At 43.3% G+C, this 19,848-nt stretch overlaps 1 protein-coding gene across 4 annotated transcripts; it reads left to right on the top strand.

Annotated features, from left to right (window-relative positions):
- Positions 1-990: 990 nt before the first annotated feature.
- Positions 991-16,170, top strand: LOC138797651 (heterogeneous nuclear ribonucleoprotein D0-like). 4 transcript variants are annotated; one of them, XR_011363973.1, is made up of 9 exons: positions 991-1,401; positions 5,755-5,923; positions 7,245-7,406; positions 9,312-9,443; positions 11,699-11,798; positions 11,890-12,033; positions 13,570-13,659; positions 14,013-14,119; positions 15,833-16,170. XR_011363973.1 is itself a non-coding variant. In XM_069978095.1 (8 exons), the coding sequence occupies exons 1-7, from the start codon at positions 1,280-1,282 to the stop codon at positions 13,611-13,613; spliced, it is 873 nt and encodes a 290-aa protein (XP_069834196.1). In that variant the 5' UTR covers positions 993-1,279; the 3' UTR covers positions 13,614-13,659; positions 15,833-16,170. The 4 variants fall into 4 exon arrangements, 2 of the variants coding, with proteins under 2 accessions (XP_069834196.1, XP_069834195.1); XR_011363972.1 differs by having other exon boundaries at positions 995-1,401; positions 13,562-13,659; XM_069978095.1 differs by lacking the exon at positions 14,013-14,119 and having other exon boundaries at positions 993-1,401.
- The last annotated feature ends 3,678 nt before the right edge of the window (positions 16,171-19,848 follow it).

Raw genomic sequence — 19,848 nt, forward strand, 5'->3', positions numbered from 1 at the left:
GCTGTAATCACGCCCAGAGGGGCGTGATTCGGAGGCTTGCGGTCCAGTGACGTCATCCGGCGGCTTGCATTCCGCGTCGCTGCCGCGCCGACGTGTTCGGGAACCCGCGCATGCGCAGTACGGCGGGAGACGACGCTGACGTACTGCGCATGCGCGGGTTCCCGAACACGTCGGCGCGGCCGCGACGCGGAACGCAAGCCGCCGGATGACGTCACTGGACCGCAAGCCTCCGAATCACGCCCCTCTGGGCGTGATTACAGCCCCAGACCGTGACTAGATACGCCCCCGGACCGTGACTAGATACGCCCCCGGACCGTGACTACATACGCCCACCAGGACTACATACGCCCACCAGGACTACATACGCCCACCAGGACTACTTAGCAAAAATTTACATACAGCGCGTGACCTGAACACTGTCTAACCTGAATTACTGTCTCATTGAGGGGGGCACAGAGGTTACAGGGGCATATTTGGGAAGTGTGCTGGGTGATCTATCAGCACATATCCTTGTCTTTACATTGATTTTCTGGGTGATTGGTTCCCTTTAAACAATAATCGGCCCATGTAATAGGCCCAGTAAACGAGCGCTGATCTAGCAGATCAGCGCTTGTTTACAGTTATTATCGGGCCCCTATTGGCCCGTGTAACTACACCCTAACACAATGGCAGAGAGAGTCCCAGTGGATGCCATGAAGTGGTATTGTCACCGTGAACCGCGTCCGAATGGCCATGAGCTGAAATAGGAGGCGTATGAAAGACTCTGCTACTATGATCGACTGGGTGATATACTTCTATTTTACCTATTGTGAACATGTATATGTTTGTTTAAAAAAGAAAAGCAATGATTTATGGCTGAAAACAAAAGCTCGGTTGCCCATAGCAACCAGTCACAGCGCAGCTTTCATTTTACCAGAGTGATGTGAGAAGTGAAAGCTGAGCTGTGATTGGTTGCTGAGGCCCCGTGCCCGCAGCATACTGTTATTATTAGAACCGCCAATAATTATATTTATTATATAAGTCATTTTCCAGCACGGTTATACGGCGGGGACAGCGGGCTGATGTGCGGCCACTGCTGCGGCGGAGACAGGAGACTATCAGAACGAAGCCCCGCCCCCGCTCCCGGCGGCCATTTCAGGCGGTGCCGCCGCCATTACTGTGCGTTGGGGGAAGGCGGGGCGGTGAGCGGCGGCGGAGGAGGGGCACGGGCAGCAATCCGCCATTATTCGCCTTTGGCTTGCTGCTGCTGCACTTTCCTCGCCATTGTTAATAAGGGGAGATGTTGGGCGAAGACGAGATGCAGGACGAGACCATGATGGAGGCCTCCGCCAGCGAGGCTGAGGGCAGCGGGCCCAACGAGGGGGTGAAGATCAACGCCAGCAAGGCCGAGGAGGACGAGGGGTGAGCGCTGTGTACACGTCCAGGGGGGCCCAACCGGACCGGGACTGTACACATACAACCGGACCGGGACTGTACACATACAACCGGACCGGGACTGTACACATACAACCGGACCGGGACTGTACACATACAACCGGACCGGGACTGTACACATACAACCGGACCGGGACTGTAACATAAAGGGGCGGCTCTACCGACCGTTACCGCATCGCCATTAGCTCCGGTGTGCACCGCCCGCTCTCTTTGCCCGTTATGTGCCCGGCCCTACTCCTGTATATGGGCCCAGTATATATATCACTCTATAGCTGGCATGTATGGCTCCAGTATAAATCACTGTATAGCTGACATGTCCCCAGTGTGTGTGTGTGTATATATAATATATATATATATATATATAATATATTACACACACAGTGGTACCTCAGTTCTCGAACTTAATTGGTTCCGGAAGGCAGTTTGAGAACCGAGCAGTGTCTTCCCATAGGAAATAATGTAAATGTGATTAATTAGTTCCAGCAGCCACCAATAATTACCTACAATACTTATTTATTACACTGATAAGTGCTCAGTATAATCCGTACAGTACAGTACAGAACAGAACAGCACTATACTGTACAGGACATTAAAGGGAACCTGTCACCCCCCATGCCCCCAGGCTCCCGACCCCGTTAGAGCCCCTTATACTCACGTGATCTCGATGGGTCCCGCTTCTGGAGATGGTCTGGTCACGGAGATATCGGCGCCCGGCGCGCGTGCTCCTCAGATGAGTTCAACGCTCATAGAGAATGACGGAGCGCTGGACTCTCCTGTCATTGTCTATGAGTGTTGGACTCATCTGAGGAGCGCGGGGCTTCGGGCGCCGATATCTCTGTGACCCAACCATCTCCAGAAGTGGGATCACGTGAGTATAGGGGGCTCTAACGGGGGTCAGAAGCCTGTAACCCCGTCACCGGGGGTGACAGGTCCTCTTTAAACATAAGAAATGTTCATCAGAACCAGCAATTATAGTACAGTAGTCACCAACTCCTCACCCATCCTTTACAGTATAGCGTCCCCCCCCATCCAAACACTGTAATGTATGGGAGATGGTGGTGCACTGCCTGTACTACTACTGCACTGTATATGCACTCCAGCAGTCTTATACAGCACTGTACTGTATGTGAAGCCTCACCAGTGCTAAACTCACCAGGTACAACCCACCATCCACGCTCGCAAAAACGTTTGAAAACCGAGCAAAGTTCGAATTCCAAACACTACTTGTGGGTAAATTTTCGTTCGAATACCAAGCAGTTCAAGTTCCAAAGCGTTCGAAAACCGAGGTATTATATATATATATATATATATATATATATATATATATATATATATATATATATATATATATATATATATATATATTGTATTATATTTATTATTTTTTTTTTTATTTATTCTTTTTAATTTATTACTGGGGCCATACATGCCAGCTATAGTAATATAATTATAGCTGTCATGTATGGCTCCAGTATATATCGCTCTATAGCTGACATGTATAGCCTCAGTATACAGCAGTCGTTGCCCTGTCTGTCAGCAGCAGCAGCAGTGCAGTGGTTACAGGACACCAGTACTATCCTGTACAGCGGTGTAAGGTTTCCATTTCCTAACCAGTTTCATTTCTGGCTCTTCAATACGCTGCCACAATAACACAGGATCCTGGGCTCTGTTCACACTTTATTCTGGGCCAAGGAAATCCTCTGATGTATGTGCCAGGAATTAACCCTCAACACGTGCAGTGCTTAACAGCGGCGTTTGTTTTTCTGTGTTGGGGTAAATGCACATATGGTGGATATGCTGCAAGTTACACCATCAAAGTTATGGTAGGTAAGGCTAATGCACTACAACTAACTATGGTAAGTACGACGATCACCTGTCTATATTGGTGACTGTATATTAGATGTGCTCCAACTTCTGTGCTCCAGTTAAAGAAAGCAGTGTAAGTAGTGAAGATATTCAAACAGTTGTTATTGACCCTAACCAGCATCTGTACCCACAAGCAGTGACATCATTGGACTGCTCACAGCGCACCAAGCGTTGGTAGTATGGGAGCTGCCGGCCAGGACCTGCTCCCAACCATTCTTTGGATGTCCCACACCAGAAAAAGAAATGGACTGAGGATTACACCCATTTGTGCTGGACCACAGACATTGCCTACTTACAAGGTGTTGGATTAGGCTGGGTTCACACTACATTTTTGCAATCGGTTTTGATCAATTTTTCCATTATTAAAAAACGGAATCTGTTTTTGTTCCTTTTTTTTTTTTTTTTTGATAATGGAATTCAATGGAAGAACGGATGTACATACATGCATCTGTTTTTCATCAGTTTTTTGCAAAAAACGGATTGCACAAACATAGTGTGAACCCAGCCTTACTTGTTTCTGTGTTTGAGGTAGTGACCAATCATTGTAGGCATGAAATGCAGTGCCTGTTCGATTATAAATATGAACAGTGGTGAACTGAGGATAATACTGGCACTCTGATTATCCGAATATCTTCACTACTTACATTGCTATCTTTTCAACTCTAGCACATGGAAGATACGGTCGATCTGTTGGCACTTACTAGCAACATCACCGCCACTGCAGTATCCCCATACTTACCATAGTTAGTTGTAGCGCATTAGGCTTATTTACCATAATTTTGTTTCCCAATTCTTGGGGGTATGGAACTCCTGTAGCCATACAAGCAGCAAGCAACAGTTTCTGCTGTACAGCGCCATGTCTATGCGTATCTTATTCAGATAAAAACACATGTTGTATAAAGTTACACTATCAGTATGATAGATGAGATTTTTGCAGTCTCGCCTACACGCAGTGGAGATTTTCCTGACCGAATAACACCTGCGTTGTGGACTGTAAAATGCTACATGTCCGTTTATGGAGCAGCTTTCCTATTTGAAGTCAATACGATAGGTTAAAATGATTGCAAATCCGTTAAAAATACAGATGAGTAGACACAACGGACATTCCATCCGCAGAAATTAGACATTTACATAGACTTCTATGGGACAATCTGTGGCACAATTACGGTCAATACTAGAGCTTATCAGTAGAGATGATCGAATAGTGACATACTCCCAAAAATTTTTTTGAATGGCCCCCGATATCAGACTATTCAATCGAATCCAGTTATAGTCTATGGGAGAAAAATACTCCAGACTTGGAAATCAATATTCGACCACTTGGAGGTCACCAAGTGCCCAATGACACCTCAGGAAATTATGCCAACACCAACACCATGCATGCTGGGCTGCATCTAACATGCCAAAGTTGCAGTATTATGTCCCTATCACAGCCTGTCTACAATACCCTCCAAACACAATATAACCTCTATGTATAATGTAAAAAAAATCACTTGAAAAACGTCTTTCCTCTACATTAGCGTGGACAGAGCCAAATATTAAGCAAAAAAAAAAACAACAACTTTTTCTTGCACCCCTTTAAACAATGACAACCACAGATTGCATACTCGCAGTATACAGCCTAATACCGGATATATAATTTTTCTTAAATACCAAACAGAAAAAGGCGTTCAAATTCTTTGTAGGATGCACAGTGCGCAAATCAGTAGTGCCAAGATAATAGTTTTTATGGCACACTCACAGTATATAGCTGTATACCTTATCTGTACAGTACATACACTACAGCCTATTGATCTCACTGCACTGCCTGTCTCACAACAGCTTCTAAATCTCTGGTTTTTATACTTTTAGCCCTAATAAGGGCTTTTGGGGGTCCCTTTCTACCTAACCAAAAAGCTTTCTCTCCCTGGTATACAGTCTGTCCCTCTCTAGCTCCAGCCAGCAAGTGACACTAATCTTAAATCCACTATTCTTATATTAAGGAGGTCACATAGTTTTGCCTGCCAATCACAGTAAGGTTTTTTTTTAAAGTCCTGCCTATTCCTAGTGCCTGTCCCTCCCCCCTGCATGTTTATTGGCTGGAAAAAAATGTACCAGTGGGGTGGGAGGGCAAATCTAATTTTTACTGCGTTTAAAAACTAATATTTGAAAATGAATAGTTCGAATAGTGTAGTGTTTGATCGAATAGCTATTCAATCGAATACTATGTATCCGCTCATCACTACTTGTCAGTGGTTTTTGCAGACCTGTAAAACACTGATTACCGATACGTAAATCTATGACGTGTGAATAGCACAATAGTAATCAATGGGCTCTAAATTTGTCTGCAATTGCAGATCCACAATTGTGGACAAACTTAAATAATGTGTGAATGTAGCCTTGTTTATTTAGCCTCATGTAACTTTTTTTATTTTTTGGGCTAAATCTTAAAAAATGTCTGTCTGTTTTGTGCAGGAAGATGTTCATTGGAGGACTAAGCTGGGACACTACAAAGAAAGACCTGAAGGATTATTTCTCGAAGTTTGGAGAAGTCGTAGACTGTACCTTGAAATTGGATCCAATCACTGGTCGGTCAAGAGGCTTTGGCTTTGTATTATTTAAAGAAGCTGAAGGTGTTGATAAGGTATAATTCTAGTCTATAGCGGTCCCAGTGTCTTCATAGCACCGCTGCAAATAAAGGGGACAGCAGCCGGCTATCTATCAAATGTCTAGTTATGATCCGATGGGTATGAATGGGTGAGTTATAGTATCAAGACAGGTTATCAAGCTTTGGGGATATTAAGTATAGAAAAAAGACGTCTTAGGGGGCGATCTGGAAGGAAATTTTCTCCCTGTTATGGGGCAAGTGGCATCTGCCTCATTGGGGGGGGGGATGGGGGACTGTTGCCTTAGGGCCCTATTCCACTGGACGATTATCGTTTGCATATCATTAACGATTAACGATCGCAAACGACCACTATTGCGAAAGACCTGAAAACGTTCACTCATTTCCATTGAACGATAATCGTTACTTATGATCGTAATTGCGATCGTTTTTTCTTCGCTATTTATTCGCTATTGCATTCGTATCTATTGCGAACGACCGAACGATGTCTTATTCAACGCGAACGATTTGCGAACGAGCAACGATAAAAATAGGTCCAGGTCTTATAAAGCGATCAACGATTTCTCGTTCGGTCGTTAATCGTTAACTGCATTTCAACCGAACGATTATCGTTTAGATTCGAACGATTTAACGATAATCTGAACGATAATCGTCCAGTGGAATAGGGCCCTTACTCTGGATCAACACTTAAGGGATTCTGTAGGTTGAACTTGATGGACTCTTGACTTTTTTTTTTTAAAACCTTATTAACTGTTACTGTCACTAGATGGAAGTAGGTGGTTATATACAGTATAATACTATGTTAAAATTGTCTAATTTTCAGCAAAAGTGGGGCTTATATGTATGTTATGTATACAGTATAAGGCTTTTGCAAAGATTAGACCTTATCATTGAGTTCTTATATAGTACTATATAGTATACATAAAGGCACTTACTGCCATCTAGTGTGACGATATGGAGCCACAAACATAGAGTGGCTCGAACTGCTTCATCTACATCTGGGATGGGGAACTGGAAGCTTTAAAATTACAATTCCCATCATGACCGATTTCTGATCCAGTGTGAACATCTTAAATAGGACGTGCCAACAGCCAAATGAAACCTGAAGGCTGGGTTAACTCCATGATTTGCCTTAACATTGCACCCTGCCATTCTGCTGTACAAGTGTACAAGCTCCATAGACTTTAATGGCACAGACATGATTTGCTACTGGACATGTAGGTTTTTTTTCTGTGTATCAGTTTAGATAATTACTCTGTAGCACAGCAAACCACACTTCGGGGGTCCAAGCCTAAAAACACATACATTGGGCGTTCTTAACTCTGATTTGTTTTTGTAGGTGATGGAACAGAAAGAACACAAGTTAAATGGCAAAGTTATTGATCCAAAGAGGGCAAAAGCAATGAAGACAAAAGAACCAGTGAAGAAAATATTTGTGGGCGGTTTGTCCCCAGACACACCGGAAGAAAAGATTAGGGAGTACTTCGGAACTTTTGGGGAGGTAATTGTTTTTTCCAGTTTGTTATAGATCTATTAGCTTCAGGTCATGTCACAATGTGCTGTGGGCATAGGTGCAGGAGGGAAGGTGTACTCCAGAACTCTGGAATCTGGACTGAATGCTGCTGTAATGTATGTATAATGCCCTGTCCTAGTTTTGAAAGTTGTAGTCTGTACAAAACATCTTAGACCCAATGAACGCTCAATTACAGCTACATAAGGTGCAGATAAGTCAGCAGAATCTGACGTTGGTGTATCTGTGCTCAGATCACGACGGGTCCCATTTAATTCAAAGACCCAATGTGGTGAGCGAGGACTGGTCAGTAGCTGATCTACATTCTGCCGACGTATTTCTGTCTGAGGCACAGATCGTGATGTGATTGCAGCCTTACAGGCTCACTACTGCAAGCCCCGCAGACTGTACAGAACTAGAATTGGGGTGATTGTACATATTAGAAAGGTGTGCTCTATTCTAGAGCATTATTCTATTACAAGTGAGCATGCTCGAATCCGACCATTCTGCATTTGAATACCAGTGGCTGAAGTTAGGACCTATTTATCATGTTTTCCAGGCCTCAATAGGCCTGTAACTTCAGCCACCAGTACCAAATCTGAACAGCTGGACTCCAGCATGCTCCGGTTGCGCTCACCTCTGTCAGTCAAGTGCAGGCAGACATTTATGAGTGCAGAGAACTTTAAAGGGAACCTGTCACCCCCCGTGCCGGGGTAACAGGCTCCTGACCCCCCTATACTTACCTGATAAAGGGGTACTCTTCTCCTCTCCCCCCCCCCCCCCCCCCCCCCCCCCCCTTTCCCCTTTTCAAATCAACTGGTGCCAAAATCACTTATATTTTTAAAATTCTTTAGTGAATTTTCAGTCTGACAGTGGTGTCTGTTGCCACCTGCCTGTCCATGTCAGGAACTGTCCATAGCAGTAGCAACTCCCCATAGAAAACCTCTCCTGCTCTAATTAGTTCCTGACATAAACAGAGATGGCAGCAGAGAGCACTGTGTAAGACTGGAAAAAATTCAACACTTCCTGCATACATTCCCTTGTAGTCTTGCAACTGTTTGCAGGGTGTCAATGACCATGACCAGTAGCCTGCTGCAAGGTGCTGTATTTGAAATAATTAACTTCAAGCTCGGAACCCAGTAATTATTGCTGAGACTGGATTGACACCCAGAGTGTGTGGCTTAAAGAGGACCTGTCACCCCCCGTGCGGGGTTGACAGGCTCCCGACCCCCAGCTAGAGCCCCCTATACTTACCTGATCGTGGCGGGACCTGCTTCTTGATCCGGTCCGGTGATGGAGATTTCAGCGCCAGTAGCGTGGTGTGCGCGCTCCTGAGATTAGTCTGACGCTCCTACTCAGGAGTGTGCGCGCCGCGCTTCAGGCGCTGAAATCTCCGTCACCGGACCAGATCAAGAAGCGGGACCCGGCGTGATCAGGTAAGTATAGGGGGGTCAGGAGCCTGTCACCCCGGCACGGGGGGTGACATGTTCCCTTTAAAGTTCTCCGCACTCATAAATGTCTGCCTGCACTTGACTGACAGAGGTGAGCGCAACCAGAGCATGCTGGAGTCCAGCTGTTCAGATTTGGTACTGGTGGCTGAAGTTGCAGGCCTATTGAGGCCTGGAAAACATGATAAATAGGTCCTAACTTCAGCCACTGGTATTCAAATGCAGAACGGTCGGATTCGAGCATGCTCACTTGTCTCTAATGGTTATTCATCTTCATACTTTCCCAGCCAAGTGGTTGTACAGAACTGCAGCTGTCCTTATTCACATTAGTGGGGCTATAATGGTGCTTCTGTGCAGGGGACTTGCAAAGGGCGGGATAGAAATGTTTGATACATTATAAGACATTAGTCATGGTGCTGGTATTTGTATGTTCTTTTAATTTCTTCAGGTTGAAGCAATTGAGCTTCCCATGGACAACAAGACCAACAAACGGCGTGGCTTCTGCTTTATCACGTTTACTGAAGAAGAACCAGTAAAAAAAATCATGGAAAAGAAATACCATAATGTCGGCTTGAGCAAAGTATGACATTCTTTTAAAATGGCAATTAATACATAAGATGTTTTATGTGTAAAAAAAAAAATGTTTTAAATTCTATGTACATTTACATTTTCTATTATATTCTATGTTTAAATCAGTTTTATGCATATGGCCACTAGGTGTCCCCCTTTCTATCTAAATGCGGTCCATGCTCCCTCCCTGACGATTCTTGGTAGTTTCACTTGGTATTAATTGACAGCAATTCCTAAGCGGGACAAGTCTTGACTGCACATGTGTACAGCTACTTGTACATCCACATTCAGTAGCAGAGAATCCTGGGGGTGCTCGCGTTGTATGGTCAGCTGTCACACAGCACCAAAACCTCTGTAACCACACAGTGATATTATGCTGACTGAATTGTTACATAACCGCATTGTCTCCTGGTTAGCCGCACAGTTGATCACCGTATTTTCCGGCATGTATTTTCCGGCATATATTTTTGACCCCAAAAATTCTTCTCAGAAGTCGGGGGTTGTCTTATACATCGGGTATGGTCGCCCCATACGCTGGGGGGCTCAAAATGGCCGCATCCCCACCGTATGGGGCGACCACTATAATAAAGAAAAAAAAAAATAATTACCCCACCTGGGGCCTGTTCCCGGCATCAGCGCACCTCCTGTACCGTTCCTGGCACAGGCAGTGTGACGTGCACTGCCTGAGATCCCCGAACCTTTCCCGGGCAGCAGAGCGTATCATCGGAGAGGCTCGGCTGCCGGGAGAATGAGAGAGGTGATGGAAGTTCCTGAATCTCTCCGATGAGGCGCCGGGAATGGTACGGGAGGCGCACCGATGCTGAGAAATAGGCCCCAGGTGAGTGTTTTTTGTGGTAATTTAGCTGCAGTTAACCCCTGCCTGACTGCAGCGCTGCGGTCAGACATGGGTTAACATTTTCCAGCGTATGAGGCGAACCCCCTGACAATCTTCATAAATGTCAGAGGTCGTCTTATACACCCAGTTGCCTTATACACCAGAAAATACGGTATATAATTAGTAAAAGTTAATAATATGATTGCCTTCTGATATACAATCTGCATGATGGACAGGTGTCTCCTTGTGTGAGTGCACAGATTGGGACTTGCTGTGTTTGTTTGTTTGTTTTTTAAAAAAGGAAAGACCAAATATCAGCAGAGGGAGCATGGACCGCAGTTTGGCTGGTCCAAGTTGTCACTCGTTATACAAATTCTGCTTAGTTACTACTTGGTTAGATTAGTTTCTTTAGTTGACTATAGAAAATGTCTACCAGGACAACCCATCTCACTTTCCCTAACTTGTAGGTGTGATATGAATTGTGGCCTTTAATAATGAAAAGGTAACACCAGAATTGGTTTCAAATGTGAAGATTCTCATTATCTTAAAGAACAAGTGCCATGAAAAACTTTCCCAGTAATTGAAGCACATTACGAAGTTATATAACTGTGTAATATGCTTCAATCACCTATCTGCCTCCCTTCCCTGTCTTTTCCCCCCTCCACCCCCCAGCAGGAAGTGTCCTGACTCACACAGACCAGATTACTGTCGTCACCGTCACCAAGCTCTTCTCTCAGCTCATTCTCCTGTTACACTAGCCTTCCCCTCCCCTGCCTTGTCAGGTGACTCAGCTTGCTCACCTCTGATTGGCTGAACTGCAAGCTATCACTTGTCACATCTCACTTGCTTATCTTCCCTCCGACTGACTCCAGCACATAGGCAGCTCGACCCTCCCCTCATACCCTCTCTCCTGCTGCTGTGGACTCAGTGAAGGAGTCATGTCACTAGAGAAGATAAGCTGAGCAAGCAGAGTCACCTGACAAGGAGGGGGAGGCTGGTGTAACAGGACCTTGAGCAGCCCTCCTGCTGATGACTCATCCTCACAAGAAGGAGCTGCCTGGTGACGGTGACCACAGTAATCAGGTCTGTGTGAGTCAGGACACTTCCTGGTGGGGGGTGGAGGGGGGAAAAGACAGGGAAGGGAGGCAGATAGGTGATTGAAGCATATTACAGAGTTATATAACTTTGTAATGTGCTTCAATTACTGGGAAAAAGTTTTTCATGGCACTTGTCCTTTAACATTTCTTCTACTGTAATTGGACTACTGCAGGAACACTGCTAAGTTATTATGGCCCAGATTCTTTAGTGTGTGTGTGTGTGTAATAAACGCTTGTGTAAACTGTCCACTACAACCAATTATACATTGTATACTTTGATAAATTTGGAACATAAGTTTCATTCTTGTAAAAAAAAAATTCTTATTTCCATAGTGCGAAATTAAAGTGGCCCTTTCCAAGGAACAGTACCAGCAACAGCAGCAGTGGGGCACAAGAGGCGGAGGGTCATCTTCAAGATCTCGGGGAAGAGGAGGTCAATAGATTCTTTATAGATCATTTGTATGCAATGTAATTTTTTTTTTTTCTTAATCTGGTCCTTCTGATTCTGTCAATTTTGTCTGTAGGATCAGGTCAAAGTTGGAGCCAGGGATACAGTAGTTACTGGAATCCAAGTTACAGTAGTTATGGCTATAACAACCAGGGTTATGGAGGCTATGGCAACTATGACTACTCTGGTTATAACTACTATGGATATGGAGATTACAATAGTGAGTATCAGTCATTTAGTATGACATTAAGTATAGTTTGTCTTCTGATCATCAAAAGCTTGCATATACATGATGCAAAAATATAGCTGCCTACCTGTTTGTCAAATCACAATGTTGCCCTGTAATGCTACAGATCATCACATTATTGATATATTGTCAAATATGGAATCTGTGCATAAAGCTTTGCTGTCAATGTGCAAAAAAATCTGGATATTTTATTATGCATGCTGTAGTAATTTGACAAATAGAACTTCTTTGGCTTCATTCCATTTTATTGTGTTCTTAAAAAATTAGGGATTTGTTGTGTAGGAGATGGATAGTACACACGACCCAACAATTTCCACTGTTCATCTATGACATTGCGTATATCTGTAGGAAAATTAACTGAATACATATATGTTGGATGAGGGTCCCACCTTCAGGTTCTATACCTATGTTGAGAGTGGGAGCCGAGCCCCTCACATAGGGCAAGTCCTATGTAAATGCCATAAATGTCTGAGATAGGATTAACCCGCTAAGCATATATTAGACAGGTGTGGAGTTGATTTGTATTCTTATCGGCAATTTAGCAACCTCCTAACATAGCAGCTCCCCCCAATAACAGTTGCAGTTTCAGGATTTGTTTGCTATTATAGGGGTTTTCTTCAGGAGACTAACAATTCCTTCAGTCTTTTCAGTCACCTTCCCCCAGTTCTGAGCCTGCTGCAGACACAGAAAACTGGATGAGAGATATTTACTCCGCTCCTCCCCCCCTCCCTTCTAATATGGCTCATGTGAATAAGGCGCCTTTCTCTGCACTCTTTGTAATGCAGGGGTCACCAGCAACTTGACCTCAGATTATACCTCCCAGTATTAGTTCAGAGACACTGTTTACATGAGCCATCTCCTAAGGGAGTGGGACAAGCATGGATAGAGAGATCAGCAGGATCAGAACTGGGAAAAGGAGATTAAAAGGTATGGAAGGAATTGTTGGTCTCCAGGAGAGGGGATGGTTCAACATGTATTTTACCCAATCAGATAAACCCTTTAAACACATTCTATAGGCTGTGTTCTAATGAAAAAGTAAGCCAGTATCACTTGACGTGAGCCAACACTGATGTCCAGTGTTAATGTATATGATGTATATTGGCCCAGATTTATCAATCTATCGGAGGCAAAAATGTGTTTGATATTGGTCTTGGACTGGCAGCAACCAATCGCCGCTCTGCATTCATGCTGGAATTGGTTGCTATCTGTCGGAAACACAAAGCCAACACATTTCAGCTGTTAGTATGATGTAGCTTTGTTTCTTTGCATTGTCAATTTGTAGCCTAGTTCTCACATGCCGCTCACCTGAACGCATGCTTATCTACTAACGGGTGCGCACCAATCCGCTTGCATGAATCGGGCCTGATCTGTAACCCACAGCTGCTTACATAAAGACTAATGTTGCATTATATCCTAGGCTTCCTTGCATGTGTACATTGTCGCTTGCAGAACCATTGCTTCTCTAGTCTTTGCTATCAAACAGATATTTTTCATTTTTTAGATCAGCAGAGTGGTTATGGGAAAACAGCCAGACGAGGTGGTCATCAAAATAGTTACAAACCGTACTAAATTATTCCCTTTCCAACGTGTCACAAACAGGTACGTTGTGTTTCCTTGCTTTCATATGCTAATTATTTTTTTTTTTTTTTTACATTTAAGAGTAATGGTAAGATATATAAATAACAGTATATATATTTACATATTATATATTAACTATTAAGCTACCGTAATATTTAATCATTTTAAAGTTTTACAGCACCCAGAAGTGCTTACTATAGCGTAATATAGAGACTTTGAAGATACGAAAACGTGCTGTAAAGCGCTTTATTTTTTATATTTTTTTGCCCTATATATAACAAGTCAGTAAAGTTAACAGGTAACGTACTGCTATTGGGTACAAAATAAGGAATTGCCTACTAACTCTGACATTATACCTTGTTTGTACCCGCCAGCGGGGAATTCATTGCAGGCCCTGTGTCGCGCTGACTTCACGATTCTCACAGGCCCGCTCAATGCGGACAGGGTACGAGATGCTCACGCTCTCGAATGCTGCCGTTTGGTATGGTCTCTTCCAACATCCTGTATCAGCATTATAATTTTAAACTGGATACTCCAAGCTATGCTTTCACTTATTCCTTTATAGTAAAGAATGTAAATACTTTGAAGTAAATTTTAATAAATTTTTTTCAGGCCCCGTAATCATTAGATGGGTGAACTTTACTGAATAATTTTTTTTAACGTATTTGTTCTTCTAAGGATACAGCTTAACTCTGGATTTTCTTATTTATTTTTCCTCCATAGTATTTAATCTATGTAAATGCTTGCTTTTCCCTTTATAAACATATAGCCGTAATTACAGTAAGTTCCTGGGCTGAATTCCTGTTGTGTATCAATTTTTCAAAAGCAGGTTTACCCACCGAAGACTTTGTAATGTTAAAAGTTCTGGGAGCATGTGAATTCTCTAGCTATATAATGCGTCTCATATATATTTTGTGTTGTAAAGGAATAGTTTTCATTCCCTATTTAGTGTCATTGTTGCAAAAACATTTTTTCAAGAGATCAACAGTGGTTGTGATTACAAGCAATTCTGCTATATACTCTTTGATTAAAAACCTAGTAAATGTAAAACAAATAAAAATTCTATAAATATGGCCACTAGGTGTCTCCCTTCCTTTTAAACTGTGCCCCATGCTCCCTCCCTGCTGATATTTGGTCTTTCTCTGTTCAAAAAAAGAAACCAAACACAGGAAGTCTCAGTTTTTTGCGCGCTCGCAGACATGGCTTGGCTGCTGCATGTCCACATTCAGTAGCAGAAAATCGTGCGGGTGCTTGCATTTTATGGTCAGCTCTCTTGTCACACAGCACCAAAACCTTTGTTACCACATAATGGCATTATACAGACTGAATTGTTGCATAACAAAGAGCATTGTCCTGGTAAGCATGCAGAGTTCCTAGGCTAATTATGTTTAATTGCTCTGAGTTGATTCGCAACCTGCATGATGAACAGGTGTTTTTCCTTACGTGAGAGCACAATAGACTGGGACTTCCTGTGTTTGGTCTTGGTTTTGTATGTGTTTACATACTTATAGCAGATTTCTCATTCCACTGCGAGTATGTAAAGCCCTGTCCCCCTTAACCCACTGCTGCCCTTTTAATACTTTACCCGTCTGCGCTCTGCCCTGCTTTTGTGCCTCCCTGACGTCCCGCTCAGCCAATCATTACTCTATCCCGATGCACCCACTGATTGGCTGAGCGGGACGTCAGGGAGGCACAAAAGCAGGGCAGAGCTCAGACAGGTAAACTATTAAATAGACCGTGGTGGGTGATGAGCAACGAGCCTGTACATACAGTAGAATGAATAATTCACGGAGTATGCAAACCCATACAAAATGACAGGACACAGGCTCACAGCGGTTTTCGTTGCGGAACTCGCAGCGTGAAATCTGCTGCGACCCTGTATGTCTAAAACTGGCCTTTAACATAGAAGAAAGTATTGTGCAATGCTGCTTGTGATCACATCTTCTGGTGACTTCTTTAAAAAATTATATATATTTTTGAACAATGACTCATCACTTTTAAACTTTAAATACAAAACCGTGTTGGTTTACTTTGAAAATAATTTGGTGCACACAAGGATTTCAGAGCTCTGGGACATTTTAGTTTTCTGGTCTATATATTGATTGAAATTTTACTAGTGGGGTTGAATGCCTGGTTATATGTGACCTATTATAAGGGATGCCAATATAACTTCTCTTTTCTTGCTTTCCCTTAGGTGGACAAGCAGTATTTTCTGGGTTGAAGATTTGAGGTGGCTCATTCTGCATGCATATAGCAGTGCAAATTAATTTTCTCCCCCCTCCTATTTTTTTTGTTTTAGTGTTTTTTTTGTTTTGTTTTTTTTTCTTTGAGGCCCTATAAAAGGGAAATAGCATTTTTCCTGATTTTTAGAACTCCATTATTTTATTATGGCTTTGCTTGTTAAATTGTGTTCACCTTATTTCACCAGCATGGAAGACAAACTTGTGTTTTAATATCCTTGTATGCCTGCGTCATATGATGTAGCTTTACCCAGTTTTCCTTAAAATAAATCTTCCTCTAAATTTTTTTATATATAGTGTGTCGTCTCCTATATATCTAACTGAATATTGAAATCATGTATAGCCAGGAAGAGGCAGATCTTTTCTTATGTCTCTGGGACCTAGCTGATGATACTGTCTCCTATTGGAGAAAGCAGGTGTTTTACAAGGAATTACACAAAATAAACACTTCCAAAAGCATTTAGAGATGCGTGCAAGTCAGATCGTTCATCTTTTGAATACCGGTGGCTGAAGTAGTTAGGTGCAGCCCTAGGGAGTGCAGGAAAACATGGATACAACCAAAGGCTCAAGTAGCGCTCATCTCTACAAGTAAAGAGCAGTTTTCTAAATTGGTGGCATTGTGCATCACATGACCTACCCGTCTGATTCTGAAACTTCTGTCATGTTCCCCTACCCCTTCAGTTTTAGCTAAAGGAGTGTGCAGGGCATCTCCAGTAAGAAACTGTCTTCTTAGGCTGCATTCCCACGTTCAGGGATTCTGACGGATCACGGACGTGGAATGCATGTACCGGAGTCCCCCCGTGCCCGGACAACATCTGTAATTAGATGCTGGGAGCGGGGGATCACGGACGTGGGAATCACGGACGTGGGAATGTGTGTGTGTGTGTATATGTATAATATATAATAAAAAAATTCTCCCCCCACCCCCCCTTCTCAAAAAAATAAAGGGAACATTGAAATTAAACATTCTAGGTCTGAATGAAATATTCTCATGGAATACGTTTTGTTCAGAGTTGAATGTGCTGACAACAAAATCACACAAAATCATCAATGGTATTCAAATTTATTTACCAATGGAGGGCTGGATTTAGACACAAAATTAAAGTGGAAAAACACACTACAGATGTAATGTCCTTAAAGTGACACTGTCACCTCCTTTTTGCATTCTGACATCGCTACACAGGTGTATAGGGTAAATTTAGCAGTTTTCATACCTTATTTTATATCATACGTCATGGTGCTTGTTCAAGTAAAGTCATCTTTTATCAACTGCAGATTGTGTTAAGTGGGCATTGGAACAGGCTGGCCGAAAGGCCTAGACCCCCACCCCCTTTACGCTGGCCAACCAATGGACGTCAAGGGGGTGGGGCTAAGGTGCCGTTGTGGACGGGGCTAAGTGGCGCTAATTCCGCAAGGCCACGCCCACTTAATACAATCTGCAGTTGATAAAAGGACACTTTTTACTTGAACAAACACCATGACGTATGATATGAAATAAGGTATGAAAAAAAACGCTAAATTTGCCCTTTACACCTGTGTAGAGATGTCAGAATGCACAAAGGGGGTGACAGTGTCACTTTAAGTCAAAATGAGGCTGAGTATTGTGTGTGGCCTCCACTTGCCTGTATGACCTCTGAACAACGCCTGGGCATGCTCCTGATGAGGTGGCTGATGGTCTCCTGAGGGATCTCCTCCCAGACCTGGACTAAGGCATCCGCCAACTCCTGGACAGTCTGTGGTGCAACGTGACGGTGAATGGAGCAAGACATGATGTCCCTGATGTGCTCAATCGGATTCAGGTCTGGGGAACTGGCGGCCAGTTTATAGCTTCAATGCTTTCATCTTGCAGGAACTGCTGACACACTCCAGCCACATGAGGTCTAGCATTGTCCTGTATTAGGAGGAGGAACCCAGAGCCAACCGCACCAGCATATGGTCTCACAAGGGGGCTGAGGATCTTATCTCGGTACCTAATGGCAGTCAGGCTATCTCTGGCGAGCACATGGATGGCTGTGCGGCTCTCCAAAGAAATGCCACCCCACACCATTACCGACCCTCTACCAAACCAGTTTTGCTGAAGGATGTTGCAGGCAGCAGATCACTCTACAGCACCTCCAGACTCTGCCACATGTGCTCAGTGTCAACCTGCTTTCATCTGTGAGGAACAGAGGGCACCAGTGGTGAATTTGCCAATCTTGGTGTTCTCTGCCAAACGCCAAGCGTCCTGCACGGTGTTGGGCTGTGAGCACGACCCCCATCTGCAGACACATGCACATTTGTGGCCTGCTGAAGGTCATTTTGGCTCTGGCAGTTCTTCTCTTCCTTCTTGCACAAAGGCGTAGGTAGCGATCCTGCTGCTGCTGGATTGTTGGCTGCCTCCATGTCTCCTGGTAGAGCCTCTAGACATTTTGCTGACAGACACCTTCTTGCCACAGCTAGCGTTGATGTGGCATCCTGGATGAGCTACACCACCTGAGCTACTTGTATGGGTTGTAGAGTCTCTCATGCTACCACGAGTGTGAAAGAACCATCAACAAAAGTTACCAAAACATCAGTCACAAAGCATAGGTACTGAGAAGGGATCAGCCTGTAGTGCGTTTTTCGACCTTAATTTTGTGTGCGAGTCGAAATCCAGGGCTCCATTGGTTAATAAATTTTACTTCCATTGTTGATTTTTGTGTGATTTTGTTGTCAGCACAGAACAAAGTATTCAATGAGAATATTTCATTCAGATATAGGATGTGTTATTTGAGTGTTCCCTGTATATATATATATATATATATATATATATATATATATATATATATATATATATATATATTAGTTTTTTCCATTCATTCAGACTGCATGGCCTGACACCCCAATGTATTGTAGCTTAGGAAGTTATAATGGGTTTGAGTGGCTGTACAGCTTTATATTTCTTCCCTGAAAAAAAAATATAATTATTTCTGCTCTTGTATTTGAGTTATAGCTAAATTGCCTGTATGTATGAACATTATGTATATGTGTAAGAATGCACACATGTGAGCATGCATGGCTGTGTGTGTAAATGTGTCTGCAAGCATTTGAAGGACGGGATGAATAGAATTTGTGTCTGAAGGAAGCCTGAGGCTGTCAGCAATATTGCACAGCGATTGGTGAATAGAGATGAGCGCAACTGGAGCATGCTAGAGTCCGTCCGAACCTGGCAGTCTTGGTATTTGATTACCGGTGGCTAAAGAAGTTGGATGCTGCCCTAGGGAGTCCTGGAAAACATGGATACAGCCTATGGCCAGGAAGAGATCTAGGGCAGTGACAGGCACTAGAAGCCTCTAGGCATTCTGGGAGAGCAGGAAGAGGAAGAGCAGAATATAACCTTTTAGGAGAAAATGTGTGCAGGTACATGGGGAGATTTGTCTAGGTATCTGCAATACAGTTAAATGGTTTTGGACTTTATTATCTTGGACAACCCCTTTTAACCGCGTCTCTGACCAACTCCTGATCTCCCGACTCTTGTTAGTGACCTTGGCTACCAAAATTATGGAGGTAAAGGTGGACAATGTTTTCAGAATCTGCTCATTAGAGGATTATGCAAAGAAAATGGAAGGTTGGCTGTACGGTTTTGAACAAAACACTGACCTCTGGAAGCAAAAAAGATGACCTTGAAAAGAGTTGAAGGAACAAACTCTGGATAATTAGTCTCCCTGAAAGAGCTGGAGGCCACAGGCCGGATACTTTCATTGTAACTTTGCTCTGATTTATTTCTGAATACTTTTTTTTTTCACGACTTATGCTTTAGAAATGGCCCACAGACCTCTTTTTAAACCACTATCGCTGGAATCAGCACCAAGATCATTAAAGGGGTTATCCAACGAAAATCTTTTTCTTTCAAATTAGAAAGTTATGTAGATTTGTAATTCACTTCTATTTAAAAATCTCCAGTCTTCCAGTACTTATCTGCTGCTGTATGTCCTGTAGGAAGTGATGTTTT

The sequence above is a fragment of the Dendropsophus ebraccatus genome, chromosome 7, assembly GCF_027789765.1.
Source record: "Dendropsophus ebraccatus isolate aDenEbr1 chromosome 7, aDenEbr1.pat, whole genome shotgun sequence".
Lineage (NCBI taxonomy): Eukaryota > Metazoa > Chordata > Amphibia > Anura > Hylidae > Dendropsophus > Dendropsophus ebraccatus.